The sequence below is a fragment of the Pezoporus flaviventris genome, unplaced genomic scaffold (assembly GCF_033815535.1).
Source record: "Pezoporus flaviventris isolate CSIRO_AGI_PZ_B2104156 unplaced genomic scaffold, CSIRO_AGI_Pfla_v1 ptg000773l, whole genome shotgun sequence".
NCBI lineage: Eukaryota > Metazoa > Chordata > Aves > Psittaciformes > Psittacidae > Pezoporus > Pezoporus flaviventris.
In genome coordinates this window covers 22,083-41,977 of record NW_026893318.1, presented here as the reverse complement: position 1 = coordinate 41,977, position 19,895 = coordinate 22,083, and the positions used below count along the sequence as shown (strand labels likewise).

The 19,895-nt window shown below is 55.0% G+C and overlaps 1 protein-coding gene and 1 pseudogene across 1 annotated transcript in view; both read left to right on the top strand.

The window, feature by feature from the left end:
* The window catches only part of LOC133264340 (E3 ubiquitin-protein ligase BRE1B-like), a 40,217-nt gene extending 23,604 nt beyond the window's left edge, over nucleotides 1–16,613 (top strand). Inside the window, 7 exon segments of the mRNA XM_061444292.1 lie at nucleotides 1,776–1,895; nucleotides 3,370–3,519; nucleotides 6,800–7,012; nucleotides 9,988–10,113; nucleotides 13,220–13,360; nucleotides 14,646–14,747; nucleotides 16,419–16,613. Of these exon segments, the coding sequence (XP_061300276.1) occupies nucleotides 1,776–1,895; nucleotides 3,370–3,519; nucleotides 6,800–7,012; nucleotides 9,988–10,113; nucleotides 13,220–13,360; nucleotides 14,646–14,747; nucleotides 16,419–16,595 (1,029 nt within the window). The 3' untranslated portion in view covers nucleotides 16,596–16,613.
* Nucleotides 13,406–14,321, top strand: LOC133264341 (shematrin-like protein 1; annotated as a pseudogene).
* Nucleotides 16,614–19,895: the final 3,282 nt, after the last annotated feature.

Here is a 19,895-nt window from a genome sequence, read left to right as displayed (position 1 = left end):
GGCTATGGGGGTCTATGTGGGTTCTGTGGGGTGTCTGTGGGGGTCTATGGGGCGTTATGGGGTATCTGTGGGGGTCTATGGGTGTCTATGGGGTGTCTATGGGGGGCTGTGGGGTGTCTATGGGGGTCTCTGGGGTGTCTATGGGGTGCTATGGGTGTCTGGGATGGCTATGGGGGGTCTGTGTGGGGTCTGTGGGGTGTCTGTGGGGGTCTATGGGGCGTTATGGGGTATCTATGAGTGTCTATGGGGGGCTATTGGGGTCTATGGGGTGTCTATAGGGTGATTTGGGTGTCTGGGAGGGCTATGGGGGGTCTATGGGGTGTCTGTGGGGGTCTGTGGGGCGCTATGGGTTATCTATGGCTGTCTATGGGATGGCTATGGGGGGCTATTGGGGTCTGTGGGCAGGCTATGGGGTATATATGGGGTAGCTATGGGGGTCTATGGGTGTCTATGAGGGGCTATTGGGGTCTGTGGGAGGGCTATGGGGTAGCTATGGGGGTCTATGGGTGTCTATGGGATGGCTATGGGGGGCTATTGGGGTCTGTGGGGGTCTGTGGGAGTGCTATGGGGTATCTATGGTGCTCGGGGGGGGCTATGGGTGTCTCTGGCGCACTATGGGGTATCTATGGGGGTCTATGGGGCTCTATGGGGTCTCTATGAGTCTCTGGGGGTTCTATGGAGTCTCTGTGGGTCTCTATGGGTCTCTATGGGTCTCTATTGGGTGTCTATGCGTCTCTGTGGGGTCTCTGTGTGTCTCTATGGGGTGTTTATGGGGTCTCTGGGGGTGTCTGTGGCTCTCTATGAGGTCTCTATGGGTCTCTGTGCGTCCCTGTGGGGTCTCTATGGGTCTCTATGGGGTCTCTATGGGTCTCTATGGGGTCTCTATGGGTCTCTATTGGGTGTCTGTGCATCTCTATGGGGTCTCTGTGGGGTCTCTGTGTCTCTATGGGGTGTTTATGGGGTCTCTGTGAGTGTCTATGGCTCCCTATGAGGTCTCTGGGTCTCTATGGGTCTCTATGGGGTCTCTATGGGTCTCTGTGAGGTCTCTATGGGTCTCTATTGGGTGTCTATGTGTCTCTATGGGGTGTCTGTGAGGTCTCTGTGTGTCTCTATGGGGTGTTTATGGAGTCTCTATGGGTCTCTGTGGGGTCTCTATGGGTCTCTATGAGGTCTCTGGGTCTCTGTGAGTCCCTATGGTGTCTCTATGGGTCTCTGTGGGGTCTCTATGGGTCTCTATGGGTCTCTATTGGGTGTCTATGTGTCTCTATGGGGTGTCTGTGGGGTCTCTGTGTGTCTCTATGGGGTGTTTATGGAGTCTCTATGGGTCTCTGTGGGGTCTCTATGGGTCTCTATGAGGTCTCTATGGGTCTCTGTGTGTCCCTATGGGGTCTCTATGGGTCTCTATGGGTTTCTATGGGTCTCTATGGGTCTCTATTGGGTGTCTATGCGTCTCCATGGGGTCTCTGTGGGGTCTCTGTGTGCCTCTATGGGGTGTTTATGGAGTCTCTGTGGGGTCTCTATGGGTCTCTATGTGGTCTCCATGGGTCTCTGTGGGGTCTGTATGGGTCCCTATGGGGTTTCTGTGGGTCTCTATGGGTCCCTATGGGTCTCCATGGGGTCTCCATGGATCTCTATGGGTCTCTATGGCTCTCTGTGGGTGTCTATGGGTCTCTATGGGGTCTCTATGGGTCTCTATGGGGTCTCTGTGGGTCCCTATGGTTCTCTATGGGTCCCTATGGGTCTCCAATGGGTCTCCATGGGTCTCTATGGGGCACAGGAAGGCTCAGGAGAGCCAGAAGGAGATGAAGCTGCTCCTGGACATGTACAAGTCAGCGCCCAAGGAGCAGAGGGACAAAGTGCAGCTGATGGCGGCCGAGAGGAAGAGCAAGGCCGAGGTGGGGGCCCGACACGCGTGAACACGCGTGTGCGCACGCTAAGCACATGTTAACACACGCTAAGCACACGGGAACACGCGTGACTCCCCGTGGGCGTGCCTTAAATCCGCGTGAACAGGCGTTGTGTTGACACGCGCAACCGCGTGTCCACCCGTGTTAAGGCGTGTTAATACATGTTAACGCGTGTTAACGTGCGCTAAAACGCTTTAATCTCTGGTAACGCGTGTTAGGCACGCTAACATGTTCCATGCGCTAGCATATGTTAACACGCGCTAGCACACGTTAACACACGCGAGCACACGTTAGCACACGTTAACACACACGAGCACATGTTAACACACGCTAGCGCATGTTAACACACGCTAGCACATGTTAACTAGCTAGCGCATGTTAACACATGCTAGGACATGTTAACACGCTAGCACACATTAGCACGCTAGCACATGTTAACACACGCATATGTTAACGCGCTAGCACATGTTAACGCACGCTAGCACATGTTAACGCATGGTAGCACATGTTAACACACACTAGCACTTGTTAACACACACATGCTAACATGCTTTAATACATGCTAAGGCATAAATACATGCCAACACATGAATATGTGCCAACGCATTAATACATGCTAACACATTCATACATGCCAACACATTAATAAACGCCAACACATTAATACATATTAGCACACGCTAACACATTAATACATGCTAACACATTAATACATGTTAACACACTCCAACACATTAATACATGCTAGCACATGCCAACACATTAATACACGCTAACACACGCTAACACATTAATACATGCTAACACACGCCAACACATTAATACACGCTAACACACTCTAACACATTAATACATGCTAATTCATGCCAACACATTAATACATGCTAACACATTAATACATGCTAACACATTAATACATGCTAACACATGCTAACACATTAATACATGCTAACACACGCTAACACATTAACACACGCTAACACACACTAACACATTAATGCATACAAACACATTAATACATGCCAATGCATGAATACACGCCAACACATTAATACATGCTAACACACACCAACACATTAACACACGCTAACACATTAACACACGCTAACACACGCCAACACATTAATGCATGCTAACACACGCCAACACATTAATACACGCTAACACACGCTAACACATTAATACCCGCTAACACACACCAACACATTAATACACGCTAACACACGCTAACACATTAATACACACTAACACACACTCTTAACACATTAATACACGCTAACACACACTAACACATTAATACACGCTAACACACGCTAACACAATACAGGCTAACACACGCCAACACACTAACACACGCTAACACACTCTAACCCCCCCCCACCACCCCCATCACCCCCCCCTCCCCCCCTTCCTTCCCGCGGCCATGACGTCACGGCTGACGTCACGGCTGACGTCACGGCAGGCGGAGGAGCTGCGGGCGCGGGCGCGGGAGCTGGAGGAGCGCGAGCGGCGCGAGAGCAAGAAGCTGGCGGACGAGGAGGCGCTGAGGCGGCTGCGGGCGGGCGAGGAGCACATCGAGCTGCTGCAGCGCCGCCTGGCGGCCACCAAGCAGGTAGCGCGGCCTTATAAGGGCGTGGGCGGAGCCCGAGGCGGCCAATGGGAAGAGGGTGTAGGGGGGGGGTTGCGGAAGAGGGAGGGTGTTGGGGTCGTGATGGGTGTACGATGGGTCGGTGATGATGGGTCGGTGATGATGGGTCTACGTTGAGGCGATGATGATGGGTTCATGGTGATGGGTCTACGTTGAGGCGATGATGATGGGTCTACGTTGAGTCGATGATGATGGGTCCATGATGATGGGTCTACGTTGAGTCGATGATGATGGGTCCATGATGATGGGTCTACGTTGAGTCAATGATGATGGGTCTACGTTGAGTCGATGATGATGGGTCCATGATGAGGGGTCTACGTTGAGGCGATGATGATGGGTCCATGATGATGGGTCTACGTTGAGTTGATGATGATGGGTCTATGTTGAGTCGATGATGATGGGTCTACGATGGGTCGGTGATGATGGATCTACGTTGAGTTGATGATGATGGGTCCATGGTGATGGGTCTACGTTCAGTCAACGATGATGGGTCCATGATGATGGGTCTACGTTGAGTCGATGATGATGGGTCTACGTTGAGTCGATGATGATTGGTCCATGATGATGGGTCTACGTTGAGTTGATGATGATGGGTCCACGTTGAGTCGATGATGATGGGTCTACAATGGGTCGGTGATGATGGATCTACGTTGAGTTGATGATGATGGCTCCATGATGATGGGTCTACGTTGAGTCGATGATGATGGGTCTACGTTGAGTCAATGATGATGGGTCTACGTTGAGTCGATGATAATGGGTCCATGATGATGGGTCTACGTTGAGGCGATGATGATGGGTCCATGATGATGGGTCTACGTTGAGTCAACGATGATGGGTCCATGATGATGGGTCTACGTTGAGTCAATGATGATGGGTCTACGTTGAGTCAATGATGATGGCTCCATGATGATGGGTCCATGTTGAGTCGATGATGATGGGTCTACGATGGGTCGGTGATGATGGATCTACGTTGAGTTGATGATGATGGGTCCATGATGATGGGTCTACGTTGAGGCGATGACGATGGGTCCATGATGATGGGTCTACGTTGAGTCAACGATGATGGGTCCATGATGATGGGTCTACGTTGAGTCGATGATGATGGGTCTACGTTGAGTCGATGATGATGGCTCCATGATGATGGGTCCATGTTGAGTCGATGATGATGGCTCCATGTTGAGTCGATGTCATTGGGTCTCCGTTGAGTCGATGATGCTGTTTCCATGACAATGGCTCCGTGTTGAGTCGATGACGATGTCTCTATGTTTATTCGTTGACGATGCCTCCATGACGATGTCTCCATGCTAACGGCTCCCCATTGGCTGTCTCAGGAGGAGGAGGCGCTGCTGTCGGAGATGGACGTGACGGGCCAGGCCTTCGAGGACATGATGATGGGTCCATGATGATGGGTCCATGTTGAGTCAATGATGATGGGTCCATGTTGAGTCGATGATGATGGGTCTACGTTGAGTTGATCATGCTGTTTCCATGATGATGGCTGCATGTTGAGTCAAAGATGATGGCTCCATGTTGAGTCGATGATGATGGGTCCATGTTGAGTCAATGATGATGGCTCCATGATGATGGGTCCATGTTGAGTCAATGATGATGGCTCCATGTTGAGTCGATGATGATGGCTCCATGTTGAGTCGATGATGATGGCTCCATGATGATGGCTCCATGTTGAGTTGATGATGATGGCTCCATGTTGAGTCGATGATGATGGCTCTATGTTGAGTCAATGACGTTGGGTCTCCGTTGAGTCGATGATGATGGCTCCATGTTGAGTCGATGTCATTGGGTCTCCATTGAGTCGATGATGCTGTTTCCATGATGATGGCTCCATGTTGAGTCGATGATGATGGCTCCATGTTGAGTCAATGACGTTGGGTCTCCGTTGAGTCGATAATGATGGCTCCATGTTGAGTCGATGTCATTGGGTCTCCGTTGAGTCGATGATGCTGTTTCCATGACGATGGCTCCGTGTTGAGTCGATGACGATGTCTCTATGTTCATTCGTTGACGATGCCTCCATGACGATGTCTCCATGCTAACGGCTCCCCATTGGCTGTCTCAGGAGGAGGAGGCGCTGCTGTCGGAGATGGACGTGACGGGCCAGGCCTTCGAGGACATGATGATGGGTCCATGATGATGGGTCCATGTTGAGTCAATGATGATGGCTCCATGTTGAGTCGATGTCATTGGGTCTCCGTTGAGTCGATGATGATGTCTCCATGTTGAGTCGATGTCATTGGGTCTCCGTTGAGTCGATGACGATGTCTCCATGCTAACGGCTCCCCATTGGCTGTCTCAGGAGGAGGAGGCGCTGCTGTCGGAGATGGACGTGACGGGCCAGGCCTTCGAGGACATGATGATGTGTCCATGATGATGGGTCCATGTTGAGTCAATGATGATGGCTCCATGTTGAGTCGATGATGATGGGTCTACGTTGAGTTGATCATGCTGTTTCCATGATGATGGCTGCATGTTGAGTCAATGATGATGGCTCCATGTTGAGTCGATGATGATGGGTCCATATTGAGTCAATGACGTTTGGTCTCCATTGAGTCGATGATGCTGTTTCCATGACGATGGCTCCATGTTGAGTCGATGATGATGGCTCCATGATGAGTCGATGATGATGGCTCCATGTTGAGTCGATGTCATTGGGTCTCCGTTGAGTCGATGATGATGTCTCCATGTTGAGTCGATGTCATTGGGTCTCCGTTGAGTCGATGACGATGTCTCCATGCTAACGGCTCCCCATTGGCTGTCTCAGGAGGAGGAGGCGCTGCTGTCGGAGATGGACGTGACGGGCCAGGCCTTCGAGGACATGATGATGTGTCCATGATGATGGGTCCATGTTGAGTCAATGATGATGGCTCCATGTTGAGTCGATGATGATGGGTCTACGTTGAGTTGATCATGCTGTTTCCATGATGATGGCTGCATGTTGAGTCAATGATGATGGCTCCATGTTGAGTCGATGATGATGGGTCCATATTGAGTCAATGACGTTTGGTCTCCATTGAGTCGATGATGCTGTTTCCATGACGATGGCTCCATGTTGAGTCGATGATGATGGCTCCATGATGAGTCGATGATGATGGCTCCATGTTGAGTCGATGTCATTGGGTCTCCGTTGAGTCGATGATGATGTCTCCATGTTGAGTCGATGTCATTGGGTCTCCGTTGAGTCGATGACGATGTCTCCATGCTAACGGCTCCCCATTGGCTGTCTCAGGAGGAGGAGGCGCTGCTGTCGGAGATGGACGTGACGGGCCAGGCCTTCGAGGACATGCAGGAGCAGAACCTACGGCTCCTGCAGCAGCTGCGCGAGAAGGACGACGCCAACTTCAAGCTCATGTCGGAGCGCATCAAGGCCAACCAGATCCACAAGCTCCTGCGCGAGGAGAAGGACGAGCTGGGCGAGCAGGTCCTGGCCCTCAAGGCGCAGGTGGGGCAGCGCGCCGTGGGGCTGCAGGGGGGGGGGGGACCCCTAAGTGGGGCTGGAGGGACCCCTAAGTGGGGCTGGAGGGGGGATAAGTGGGGCTGGAGGGGGGATAAGTGGGGATGGAGGGGCCATAAGTGGGGATGGATGCCACATAAGATGTTCCGGTTGCCCCACAAGTGGTTCTGCTAGCCCCGTAAGTGGGTCTGGATGCCCCATAAGTGGTCCTGGTTGCCCCATAAGAGGTTCTGGTTGCCCCATAAGTGGTCTTGGTTGCCCCATAAGTGGTCCTGGTAGCCCCATAAGTGCTCCTGGTTGCCCCATAAGTGCTCCTGGTTGCCCCATCAGAGGTTCTGGTTGCCTCACAAGTGGTTCTGGTAGCCCCGTAAGTGGGTCTGGATGCCCATAAGTGGTCCTGGTTGCCCCATAAGTGGTCCTGGTTGCCCCATAAGTGGTCTTGGTTGCCCCATAAGTGGTCCTGGTTGCCCCATCAGAGGTTCTGGTTGCCTCACAAGTGGTTCTGGTTGCCCCATAAGTGGTCCTGGTTGCCCCATAAGTGTTCCTGGTTGCCCCATAAGAGGTTCTGGTTGCCCCATAAGAGGTTCTGGTTGCCTCACAAGTGGTTCTGGTAGCCCCGTAAGTGGGTCTGGATGCCCCATAAGTGCTACTGGTTGCCCCATAAGAGGTTCTGGTTGCCTCACAGGTGGTTCTGGTTGCCCCATAAGTGGTTCTGGTTGCCCCATAAGTGGTCCTGGTTGCCCCATAAGTGTTCCTGGTTGCCCCATAAGAGGTTCTGGTTGCCCCATAAGAGGTTCTGGTTGCCTCACAAGTGGTTCTGGTAGCCCCGTAAGTGGGTCTGGATGCCCATAAGTGCTACTGGTTGCCCCATAAGAGGTTCTGGTTGCCTCACAGGTGGTTCTGGTTGCCCCATAAGTGGTTCTGGTTGCCCCATAAGTGGTCCTGGTTGCCCCATAAGTGTTCCTGGTTGCCCCATAAGAGGTTCTGGTTGCCCCATAAGAGGTTCTGGTTGCCTCACAAGTGGTTCTGGTAGCCCCGTAAGTGGGTCTGGATGCCTCATAAGTGCTCCTGGTTGCCCCATAAGTGCTCCTGGTTGCCCCATAAGAGGTTCTGGTTGCTCACAAGTGGTTCTGGTTGCCCCATAAGTGGTCCTGCTTGCCCCTTAAGTGAGTCTGTTTGCCCCACAAGTGGGCCTGCTTGCCTCATAAGTGAGTCTGGATGCCCCGTAAGTGGGTTTGATTGCCCCATAAGTGGGTCTGCTTGCCCCATAAGTGGGTCTGGCTGCCCCATAAGTGCTCCTGCGTGCCCCATAAGTGCTCCTGTTGCCCCACAAGTGGGCCTGGCTGCCCCACAAGTGGGTCTGGATGCCTGATAAGTGCTCTGCGTGCCCCATAAGTGGTCCTGTTGCCCCATAAGTGGTGCTGGCTGCCCCACAAGTGGTCCTGTTGCCCCACAAGTAGTTATGGCTGCCCCATAAGTGGGTCTGGATGCCCGATAAGTGCTCCTGCTTGCCCCATAAGTGAGTCTGGTTGCCCCATAAGTGGTCCTGCTTGCCCCATAAGTGAGTCTGGATGCCCCATAAGTGGGTCTGGATGCCCGATAAGTGCTCCTGCTTGCCGCATAAGTGGGTCTGGATGCCCCATAAGTGCTCCTGCGTGCCCCATAAGTGCTCCTGTTGCCCCACAAGTGGGCCTGGCTGCCCCACAAGTGGCTCTGGATGCCCGATAAGTGCTCCTGCTCGCCCCGTAAGTGGGTCTGGATGCCCCATAAGTGGTGCTGGCTGCCCCACAAGTGGTCCTGTTGCCCCATAAGTGGGCCTGGCTGCCCACAAGTGGGTCTGGATGCCTGATAAGTGCTCCTGCTTGCCCCATAAGTGGGTCTGGATGCCCCATAAGTGCTCCTGCTTGCCCCATAAGTGGTCCTATTGCCCCACAAGTGGCCCTGGCTGCCCCACAAGTGGGTCTGGATGCCCGATAAGTGCTCCTGCTTGCCCCATAAGTGAGTAAGGATGCCCCATAAGTGCTCCTGCGTGCCCCACAAGTGGTCCTGTTGCCCCACAAGTGGGCCTGGCTGCCCCACAAGTGGGTCTGGATGCCCGATAAGTGCTCCTGCTTGCCGCATAAGTGGGTCTGGATGCCCCAAAAGTGCTCCTGCGTGCCCCATAAGTGCTCCTGTTGCCCCACAAGTGGGCCTGGCTGCCCCACAAGTGGCTCTGGATGCCCGATAAGTGCTCCTGCTCGCCCCGTAAGTGGGTCTGGATGCCCCATAAGTGGTGCTGGCTGCCCCACAAGTGGTCCTGTTGCCCCACAAGTAGTTATGGCTGCCCCATAAGTGGGTCTGGATGCCCGATAAGTGCTCCTGCTTGCCCATAAGTGAGTCTGGTTGCCCCATAAGTGGTCCTGCTTGCCCCATAAGTGAGTCTGGATGCCCCATAAGTGGGTCTGGATGCCCGATAAGTGCTCCTGCTTGCCCCATAAGTGAGTAAGGATGCCCCATAAGTGCTCCTGCGTGCCCCATAAGTGGTCCTGTTGCCCCACAAGTGGTCCTGGCTGCCCCACAAGTGGCTCTGGATGCCCGATAAGTGCTCCTGCTCGCCCCGTAAGTGGGTCTGGATGCCCCATAAGTGGTGCTGGCTGCCCCACAAGTGGTCCTGTTGCCCCACAAGTGGGCTGGCTGCCCCACAAGTGGCTCTGGATGCCCGATAAGTGCTCCTGCTCGCCGCATAAGTGGGTCTGGCCGCCCCATAAGTGCTCCTGCGTGCCCCATAAGTGGTCCTATTGCCCCACAAGTGGGTCTGGATGCCCGATAAGTGCTCCTGCTCGCCCCGTAAGTGGGTCTGGATGCCCCATAAGTGGTGCTGGCTGCCCCACAAGTGGTCCTGTTGGCCCCACAAGTAGTTATGGCTGCCCCATAAGTGGCCCTGGCTGCCCCACAAGTGGGTCTGGAGCGCGCTGTGCCCACAGGTGGACGCGCAGCTGCTGCTGGTGCAGAAGCTGGAGGAGAAGGAGCGAGCACTGCAGAGCAGCCTGGGCAGCGTGGAGAGGGAGCTGGCGGTGCGGTGCCAGGGCCTGGAGCTGCACAAGAGGAAGGTGTGGGGCGATGTGGGCGATGGGGGTCAATGGGAGTCAATGGGGTCAATGGGAGTCAATGGGAGTCAATGGGAGTCAATGGGAGTCAATGGGGGATCAATGGGGATGAATGGAGAGGGAGCTGGCGGTGCGGTGCCAGGGCCTGGAGCTGCACAAGAGGAAGGTGTGGGGCGATGTGGGGCGATGGGGGTCAATGGGAGTCAATGGGGGTCAATGGGAGTCAATGGGAGTCAATGGGAGTCAATGGGGATCAATGGGAGTCAATGGGAGACAATGGGGATCAATGGGAGTCAATGGGGGTCAATGGGAGTCAATGGGAGTCAATGGGGGTCAATGGGAGTCAATGGGGGTCAATGGGAGTCAATGGGAGTCAATGGGGGTCAATGGGAGTCAATGGGGGTCAATGGGAGTCAATGGGGGATCAATGGGGATGAATGGAGAGGGAGCTGGCGGTGCGGTGCCAGGGCCTGGAGCTGCACAAGAGGAAGGTGTGGGGCGATGGGGGGCAATGGGGGTCAATGGGAGTCAATGGGGGTCAATGGGAGTCAATGGGAGTCAATGGGAGTCAATGGGAGTCAATGGGGGATCAATGGGATGAATGGAGAGGGAGCTGGCGGTGCGGTGCCAGGGCCTGGAGCTGTACAAGAGGAAGGTGTGGGGCGATGTGGGGCGATGGGGGTCAATGGGAGTCAATGGGGTCAATGGGAGTCAATGGGAGTCAATGGGGGTCAATGGGGATCAATGGGGATGAATGGAGAGGGAGCTGGCGGTGCGGTGCCAGGGCCTGGAGCTGCACAAGAGGAAGGTGTGGGGCGATGTGGGGCGATGGGGGTCAATGGGAGTCAATGGGAGTCAATGGGGATCAATGGGAGTCAATGGGAGTCAATGGGAGTCAATGGGGATCAATGGGAGTCAATGGGAGTCAATGGGGATCAATGGGAGTCAATGGGGGTCAATGGGAGTCAATGGGAGTCAATGGGGGTCAATGGGAGTCATGGGGGTCAATGGGAGTCAATGGGAGTCAATGGGGGTCAATGGGAGTCAATGGGGGTCAATGGGAGTCAATGGGGGATCAATGGGGATGAATGGAGAGGGAGCTGGCGGTGCGGTGCCAGGGCCTGGAGCTGCACAAGAGGAAGGTGTGGGCGATGTGGGGCGATGGGGGTCAATGGGAGTCAATGGGAGTCAATGGGAGTCAATGGGGATCAATGGGAGTCAATGGGGATCAATGGGAGTCAATGGGGGTCAATGGGAGTCAATGGGAGTCAATGGGAGTCAATGGGGATCAATGGGAGTCAATGGGGGTCAATGGGGGTCAATGGGAGTCAATGGGGGTCAATGGGAGTCAATGGGAGTCAATGGGGGTCAATGGGGATCAATGGGGATGAATGGAGAGGGGGCTGGCGGTGCGGTGCCAGGGCCTGGAGCTGCACAAGAGGAAGGTGTGGGGCGATGTGGGGCGATGGGAGTCAATGGGAGTCAATGGGAGTCAATGGGAGTCAATGGGAGTCAATGGGGGTCAATGGGAGTCAATGGGAGTCAATGGGAGTCAATGGGGATCAATGGGAGTCAATGGGAGTCAATGGGAGTCAATGGGGATCAATGGGAGTCAATGGGGATCAATGGGAGTCAATGGGGATCAATGGGAGTCAATGGGGGATCAATGGGGATGAATGGAGAGGGAGCTGGCGGTGCGGTGCCAGGGCCTGGAGCTGCACAAGAGGAAGGTGTGGGGCGATGTGGGGCGATGGGGGTCAATGGGGGTCAATGGGAGTCAATGGGAGTCAATGGGAGTCAATGGGAGTCAATGGGGATCAATGCATCCCTATGGACCCAATGCATCCCTATGGCCCCAATGCATCCCTATGGACCCCAATGCATCCCTATGGACCCCACTGCATCCCTATGGGTCCCAATGCATCCCTATGGACCCTACTGCATCCCTATGGACCCCAATGCATCCCCATGGACCCCAATGCATTCCTATGACCCCAATGCATCCCTATGGCCCCCCAATGCATCCCTATGGACCCCAATGCATCCCTATGGACCCCAATGCATCCCTATGAGTCCCAATGCATCCCTATGGATCCCAATGCATCCCTATGGCCCCAATGCATCCCTATGGACCCCACTGCATCCCTATGGGTCCCCATGCATCCCTATGGGTCCCCATGCATCCCTATGGACCCCAATGCATCCCTATGGACCCAATGCATCCCTCTGGACCCCAATGCATCCCTATGGCCCCAATGCATCCCTATGGCCCCAATGCATGCCTATGAGTCCCAATGCATCCCTATGGCCCCAATGCATCCCTATGGACCCCACTCCATCCCTATGGCCCCCAATGCATCCCTATGGGTCCCCATGCATCCCTATGGACCCCAATGCATCCCTATGAGTCCCAATGCATCCCTATGGATCCCAATGCATCCCTATGGCCCCAATGCATCCCTATGGCCCCAATGCATCCCTATGGACCCCACTCCATCCCTATGGCCCCCACTCCATCCCTATGGGTCCCCATGCATCCCTATGGGTCCCCAATGCATCACTATGGACCCCAATTCATCCCTGTGGGTCCCAATGCATCCCTATGACCCCAATGCATCCCTATGGACCCCAATGCATCCCTATGGGTCCCCAATGCATCCCTATGGACCCAATGCATCCCTATGGCCCCAATGCATCCCTATGGACCCCAATGCATCCCTATGGGTCCCCAATGCATCCCTATGGCCCCCAATGCATCCCTATGGGTCCCCATGCATCCCTATGGACCCCACTCCATCCCTATGGCCCCCAATGCATCCCTATGGGTCCCCATGCATCCCTATGGACCCCAATGCATCCCTATGAGTCCCAATGCATCCCTATGGATCCCAATGCATCCCTATGGCCCCAATGCATCCCTATGGGTCCCCATGCATCCCTATGGCCCCTATGCATCCCTATGGGTCCCAATGCATCCCTATGGGTCCCAATGCATCCCTATGGCCCCAATGCATCCCTATGGCCCCAATGCATCCCTATGGCCCCCAATGCATCCCTATGGGTCCCCATGCATCCCTATGGACCCCAATGCATCCCTATGGGTCCCCAGGCGGTGGAGGCGGCGCAGTTGGCCGAGGACCTGCGGGCGCAGGGGGAGCACGTCCAGGCCCGGCTGCGGGAGCTGCAGAGCTGCGCCGCCGAGAACAGGGCTGCCAAGGAGAAAGAGTCCCTGAGCCTCAAGAGGGCCCAGGTGGGGGCGCTATGGGGTGGTTATGGGGCGCTATGGGGCTCTGTGGGTGTCTATGGGGCTCTGTGGGTGTCTGTGGGGCTCTATGGGGTGTCTATGGAGCTCTGGGGGGTGTCTATGGGGCGCTATGGGGTGTCTATGGGGCTCTATGGGGTGTCTATGGGGCTCTATGGGGTGCCTATGGGGCGCTATGGGGTGCCTATGGGGCTCTATGGGGTGTCTATGGGGCGCTATGGGGCTCTGTGGGTGTCTATGGGGCTCTGTGGGGTGTCTATGGGGCTCTATGGGGCGCTATGGGGTGTCTATGGGGCGCTATGGGGCTCTGTGGGTGTCTCTGGGGCTCTATGGGGTGCCTATGGGGCGCTATGGGGTGTCTATGAGGCTCTGTGGGGTGTCTGTGGGGTTCTGTGGGTGTCTATGGGGTGCTATGGGTGGCTATGGGGCGCTATGGGGTGCCTATGGGGCACTATGGGGTGCCTATGGGGCTCTATGGGGTGTCTGTGGGGCTCTATGGGGCTCTGTGGGTGTCTATGGGGCTCTATGGGTGTCTCTGGGGCTCTATGGGGTGTCTATGGGGCGCTATGGGGGTCTATGGGGCACTGTGGGGTGGTTATGGGGCGCTATGGGGCGTTACGGGGTGCCAATGGGTGCTATGGGGGGTCTATGGGGCTCTATGGGTGCCTGTGGGGTGTCTATGGGTGTCTATGAGGTGCTATGAGGGTCTATGGGGCTCTCTGGGTGTCTATGGGGCCCTATGGGGTGCCTATGGGGCTCTGTGGGTGCCTATGGGGTGTCTATGGGGCGCTATGGGTGTCTGTGAGGTGCTATGGGGGTCTGTGGGGTGCTGTGGGTGTCTATGGGCTGTCTATGGGGCACTGTGGGGTGCCTATGGTCCTCTGTGGGTGTCTATGGGGCTCTATGGGGTGCCTATGGGGCACTATGGGGTCCTTATGGGTCTCTATAGGGTTTCTGTGAGTCTCTATGGGGTCTTTATGCGGTCTCTGTGGGGTCTCTACGGGTCTCTATAGGCCCCTATGGGTCTCTTTGGGTTGCTATGGGTCCCTGTTGGTTTCTATGGGTCTCCATTGGGTCTCTATGGGTCCCTATGGGGTCTCTATGGGGTCTTAATGGGTATGTGTGGGTCCCTGTGGGTCTCTATGGCTCTCTATGGGGTCTCTATGGCTCCCTATGTGTCTCTATGGCTCTCTATGGGGTCTCTATGGCTCCCTATGGGTCTCTATGGGTCTCTATGGGGTCCCTATGGGTCTCTATGGGTCCCGCCCCACAGGAGGAGCTCTCCCGCCTGCGCCGGAAGCTGGAGAAGCAGCGCAAGGTCGAGGTTTACGCCGACGCCGACCAAATCCTGCAGGAAGAGATCAAGGAATATCGGGTATGGGGGGCCCATTGAGCCCCATTGAGCCCCATTGACTCCCATTGAGCCCCATTGACCCCATTGAGCCCCATTGAGCCCCATTGACCCCATTGACCCCCATTGACACCCATTGAGCCCATTGACCCCATTGAGCTCCATTGAGCCCCATTGAGCCCCATTGACACCCATTGAGCCCCATTGACCCCATTGAGCCCCATTGAGACCCATTGAGACCCATTGAGCCCCATTGAGCCCCATTGAGACCCATTGAGACCCATTGAGCCCCATTGACACCCATTGAGCCCCATTGACCCCATTGAGCCCCATTGAGACCCATTGAGACCCATTGAGACCCATTGAGACCCATTGACCCCATTGAGCCCCATTGACACCCATTGAGCCCATTGACCCCATTGAGCTCTATTGAGCCCCATTGAGCCCCATTGACCCCATTGAGCCCCATTGACACCCATTGAGCCCCATTGACACCCATTGAGCCCATTGAGCCCCATTGACACCCATTGAGCCCCATTGACCCCATTGAGCCCCATTGAGACCCATTGAGCCCCATTGACACCCATTGAGCCCCATTGAGCCCCATCGCCCCCCATTGACCCCATTGACCCCATTGAGCTCCATTGACTTCCATTGACTTCCATTGACTCCCCTTGACATCCATTGAGTCCCATTGACTCCCATTGACCCCCATCACCCCCCATTGACCCCATTGAGCTCCATTGACTCCCATTGACTTCCATTGACTTCCATTGACGCCCCTTGACATCCATTGACTCCCATTGACTTCCATTGAGTCCCATTGACTCCCATTGACCCCCATCACCCCCCATTGACCCCATTGACCCCATTGATCTCCATTGACTTCCATTGACTTCCATTGACTTCCATTGACTTCCCTTGACTCCCATTGACTCCCATTGAGTCCCATTGACCCCCATCGGCCCCCATTGACCCCATTGACCCCATTGAGCTCCATTGACTCCCATTGACTTCCATTGACTTCCATTGACTTCCGTTGACTCCCCTTGACTCCCATTGACTCCCATTGACTCCCATTGACCCCCATCACCCCCCATTGACCCCATTGAGCTCCATTGACTTCCATTGACTTCCATTGACTTCCATTGACTCCCCTTGACATCCATTGACTCCCATTGACTTCCATTGAGTCCCATTGACTTCCATTGACCCCCATCGGCCCCCATTGACCCCATTGACCCCATTGAGTTCCATTGACTCCCATTGACTTCTATTGACTTCCATTGACTTCCATTGACTCCCCTTGACTCCCATTGACTCCCATTGACTCCCATTGACCCCCATCACCCCCCATTGACCCCATTGAGCTCCATTGACTTCCATTGACTCCCATTGACTCCCCTTGACTTCCATTGACTCCCCTTGACTCCCATTGACTCCCATTGAGTCCCATTGACCCCCATCACCCCCCATTGACCCCATTGAGCTCCATTGACTCCCATTGACTCCCATTGACTCCCATTGACCCCATTGACTCCCATTGACACCCATTGACCCCCATTGACCCCCATCACCCCCCATTGACCCCATTGAGCTCCATTGACTCCCATTGACTCCCATTGACTCCCATTGACTCCCATTGACTCCCATTGAGTCCCATCGCCCCCCATCGCCCCCCATCGCCCCCCACAGGCCCGCCTCACCTGCCCCTGCTGCAACGCCCGCAAGAAGGACGCCGTCCTCACCAAGTGCTTCCACGTCTTCTGCTTCGAGTGCGTGCGGAGCCGCTACGAGACCCGGCAGCGCAAGTGCCCCAAGTGCAACGCGGCCTTCGGGGCCCACGACTTCCACCGCGTCTACATCAGCTGAGCCCCACGGCCACCCATAGGGTCCAGAGAGAGAGACCCATGGGGAGCCATAGAGGCCATAAGGATCCATAGAGACCCATTGGGACCCATAGAGATCCATTGGGACCCATAGAGATCCATTGGGACCCATAGAGATCCATTGGGACCCATAGAGATCCATTGGGACCCATAGAGATCCATTGGGACCCATAGAGATCCATTGGGACCCATAGAGATCCATTGGGAGCCATAGTGACCCATTGGGACCCATAGGGTCCATAGAGACCATAGGGAGCCATAGAGACCCATAGCAACCCATTGACAACCATAGGGTCCAGAGAGAGACCCATGGGGAGCCATAGAGGCCATAAGGATCCATAGAGACCCATTGGGACCCATAGAGATCCATTGGGAGCCATAGAGATCCATTGGGAGCCATTGGGAGCCATAGAGTCCAGAAAGATCCATAGAGACCCATTGGGACCCGTAGCGACCCGTTGACACCCATAGCGACCCATTGGGACCCAATGGGTCCATAGAGACCCATTGGGAGCCATAGAGTCCATAAAGATCCATAGAGACCCATTGGGACCCATAGCGACCCGTTGATACCCGTAGCGACCCATTGGGACCCATAGGGACCATAGAGACCATTGGGAGTTATAGAGACCCATAGCGACCCATTGACAGCCATAGCGACCCATTGGGACCCATAGGGTCCATAGCGACCCATTGGGACCCATAGGTTCCATAGAGACCCATTGGGAGCCATAGAGTCCATAAAGATCCATAGAGACCCATTGGGACCCTTAGCAACCCATTGGGACCCATAGTAACCCATTGACACCCATAGCGACCCATTGGGACCCATAGCTACCCATTGACACCCATAGCAACCCATTGGGACCCATAGGGTCCATAGAAACCCATTGGGAGCCATAGAGTCCATAAAGATCCATAGAGACCCATTGGGACCCATAGCGACCCATTGGGACCCATAGCAACCCATTGACACCCATAGCGACCCATTGGGACCCATAGCTACCCATTGACAACCATAGCGACCTATTAGGACCCATAGGGTCCATAGCGACCCATTGGGACCCATTGGGAGCCATAGATTCCATAGAGACCCATAGCGACCCATTGGGACACATTGAGAGCCATAGGGTCCATAGAGACATACTTGGACCCATAAGGACCCATAGAATCAACTGACCCCCACTGCACCCTATACAGCCCCATTGATCTCTATGGGCACCCCATAGAACCTCATTGATCCCTAAGGGCACCCCATTGATCCCTATGGACACCCCATAGAGCCCCATTGATGCCTGTGGGCACCCCATTGATCCTTATGGACACCCCATAGCGCCCCATTGATCCCTATGGGCACCCCATTGATCGCTATGGACACCCCATAGAGCCCCATTGATCCCTAAGGGTGTCCCATTGATCCCTATGGGCACCCCATAGAGCCCCATTGATCCCTATGGGCACCCCATTGATCTCTATGGGCACCCCATAGAACTCATTGATCCCTATGGGCACCCCATTGATCCCTATGGACACCCCATAGAGCCCCATTGATCTCTGTGGGCACCCCATTGTTCGCTATGGACACCCCATAGAGCCTCATTGATCCCTATGGGCGCCCCATTGATCTCTGTGGGCACCCCATTGATCCCTATGGACACCCCATAGAGCCCCATTGATCCCTATGGGCACCCCATCGATCTCTATGGACACCCCATAGAGCCCCACTGATCCCTATGGGCACCCCATAGAACCCCATAGAGTCCCCATTGATCCCTCAGGTTATCTATGGGGCCCATGACTTCCCCTGTGTCTACATCAGCTGAGCCCCATAGAACCCTATGAGCACCCCATAGAGCCCCATAGACACCCCATAGACAGAGCCCCATAGACACCCCATAGCTCCCCACAGACCCCCCCCATTGCACCCCTCTATGTCTGTGTTAAACCCCATGGGTGCCCCATAGCGACCCCCGATAGCACCCATAGGTGCCCCATAGCGACCCCCTACATCACCCATAGGTGCCCCATAGAAACCCCCTATAGCACCCATAGCTGCCCCATAGCAACCCCCTATAGCACCCATAGCTGCCCCATAGCGACCCCGTAGAGCACCTATGGGTGCCCCATATTGACCCCTACATCACCCATAGGTGCCCCATAGCGACCCCCAATAGCACCCATAGCTGCCCCATAGCAACCCCCTACATCACCCATAGGTGCCTCATAGCGACCCCCGATAGCACCCATAGCTGCCCCATAGGAACCCCCTAGAGCACCCATAGGTGCCCCATAGCGACCTATGGATGCCCCATAGCTGCCCCATAGCCCATCCAATAAAGTGCTTTGACCCATTGACTCTGTGTGCTTGGGGGGGGGGGAACCATAGAGCTGGAGGACTCAGTGCTAGAGCGTCTCTATGGTACCATAGAGCTGGAGGACTCAGAGCGTCTCTATGGTACCATAGAGCTGGAGGACTCAGTGCTAGAGCGTCTCTATGGGGACCATAGAGCTGGAGGACTCAGTGCTAGAGCGTCTCTATGGGGACCATAGAGCTGGAGGACTCAGTGCTAGAGCGTCTCTATGGTACCATAGAGCTGGAGGACTCAGTGCTAGAGCGTCTCTATGGTACCATAGAGCTGGAGGACTCAGTGCTAGAGCGTCTCTATGGGACCATAGAGCTGGAGGACTCCGTGCGTCTCTATGGTACCATAGAGCTGGAGGACTCAGTGCTAGAGCGTCTCTATGGTACCATAGAGCTGGAGGACTCAGTGCTAGAGCGTCTCTATGGGACCATAGAGCTGGAGGACTCAGTGCTAGAGCGTCTCTATGGTACCATAGAGCTGGAGGACTCAGTGCTAGAGCGTCTCTATGGGACCATAGAGCTGGAGGACTCAGAGCGTCTCTATGGGACCATAGAGCTGGAGGACTCAGTGCTAGAGCGTCTCTATGGTACCATAGAGCTGGAGGACTCAGTGCTAGAGCGTCTCTATGGGACCATAGAGCTGGAGGACTCAGAGCGTCTCTATGGCACCATAGAGCTGGAGGACTCAGTGCTAGAGCGTCTCTATGGTACCATAGAGCTGGAGGACTCAGCGCTAGAGCGTCTCTATGGTACCATAGAGCTGGAGGACTCAGAGCGTATCTATGGTACCATAGAGCTGGAGGACTCAGTGCTAGAGCGTCTCTATGGGACCATAGAGCTGGAGGACTCAGAGCGTCTCTATGGTACCATAGAGCTGGAGGACTCGGTGCTAGAGCGTCTCTATGGTACCATAGAGCTGGA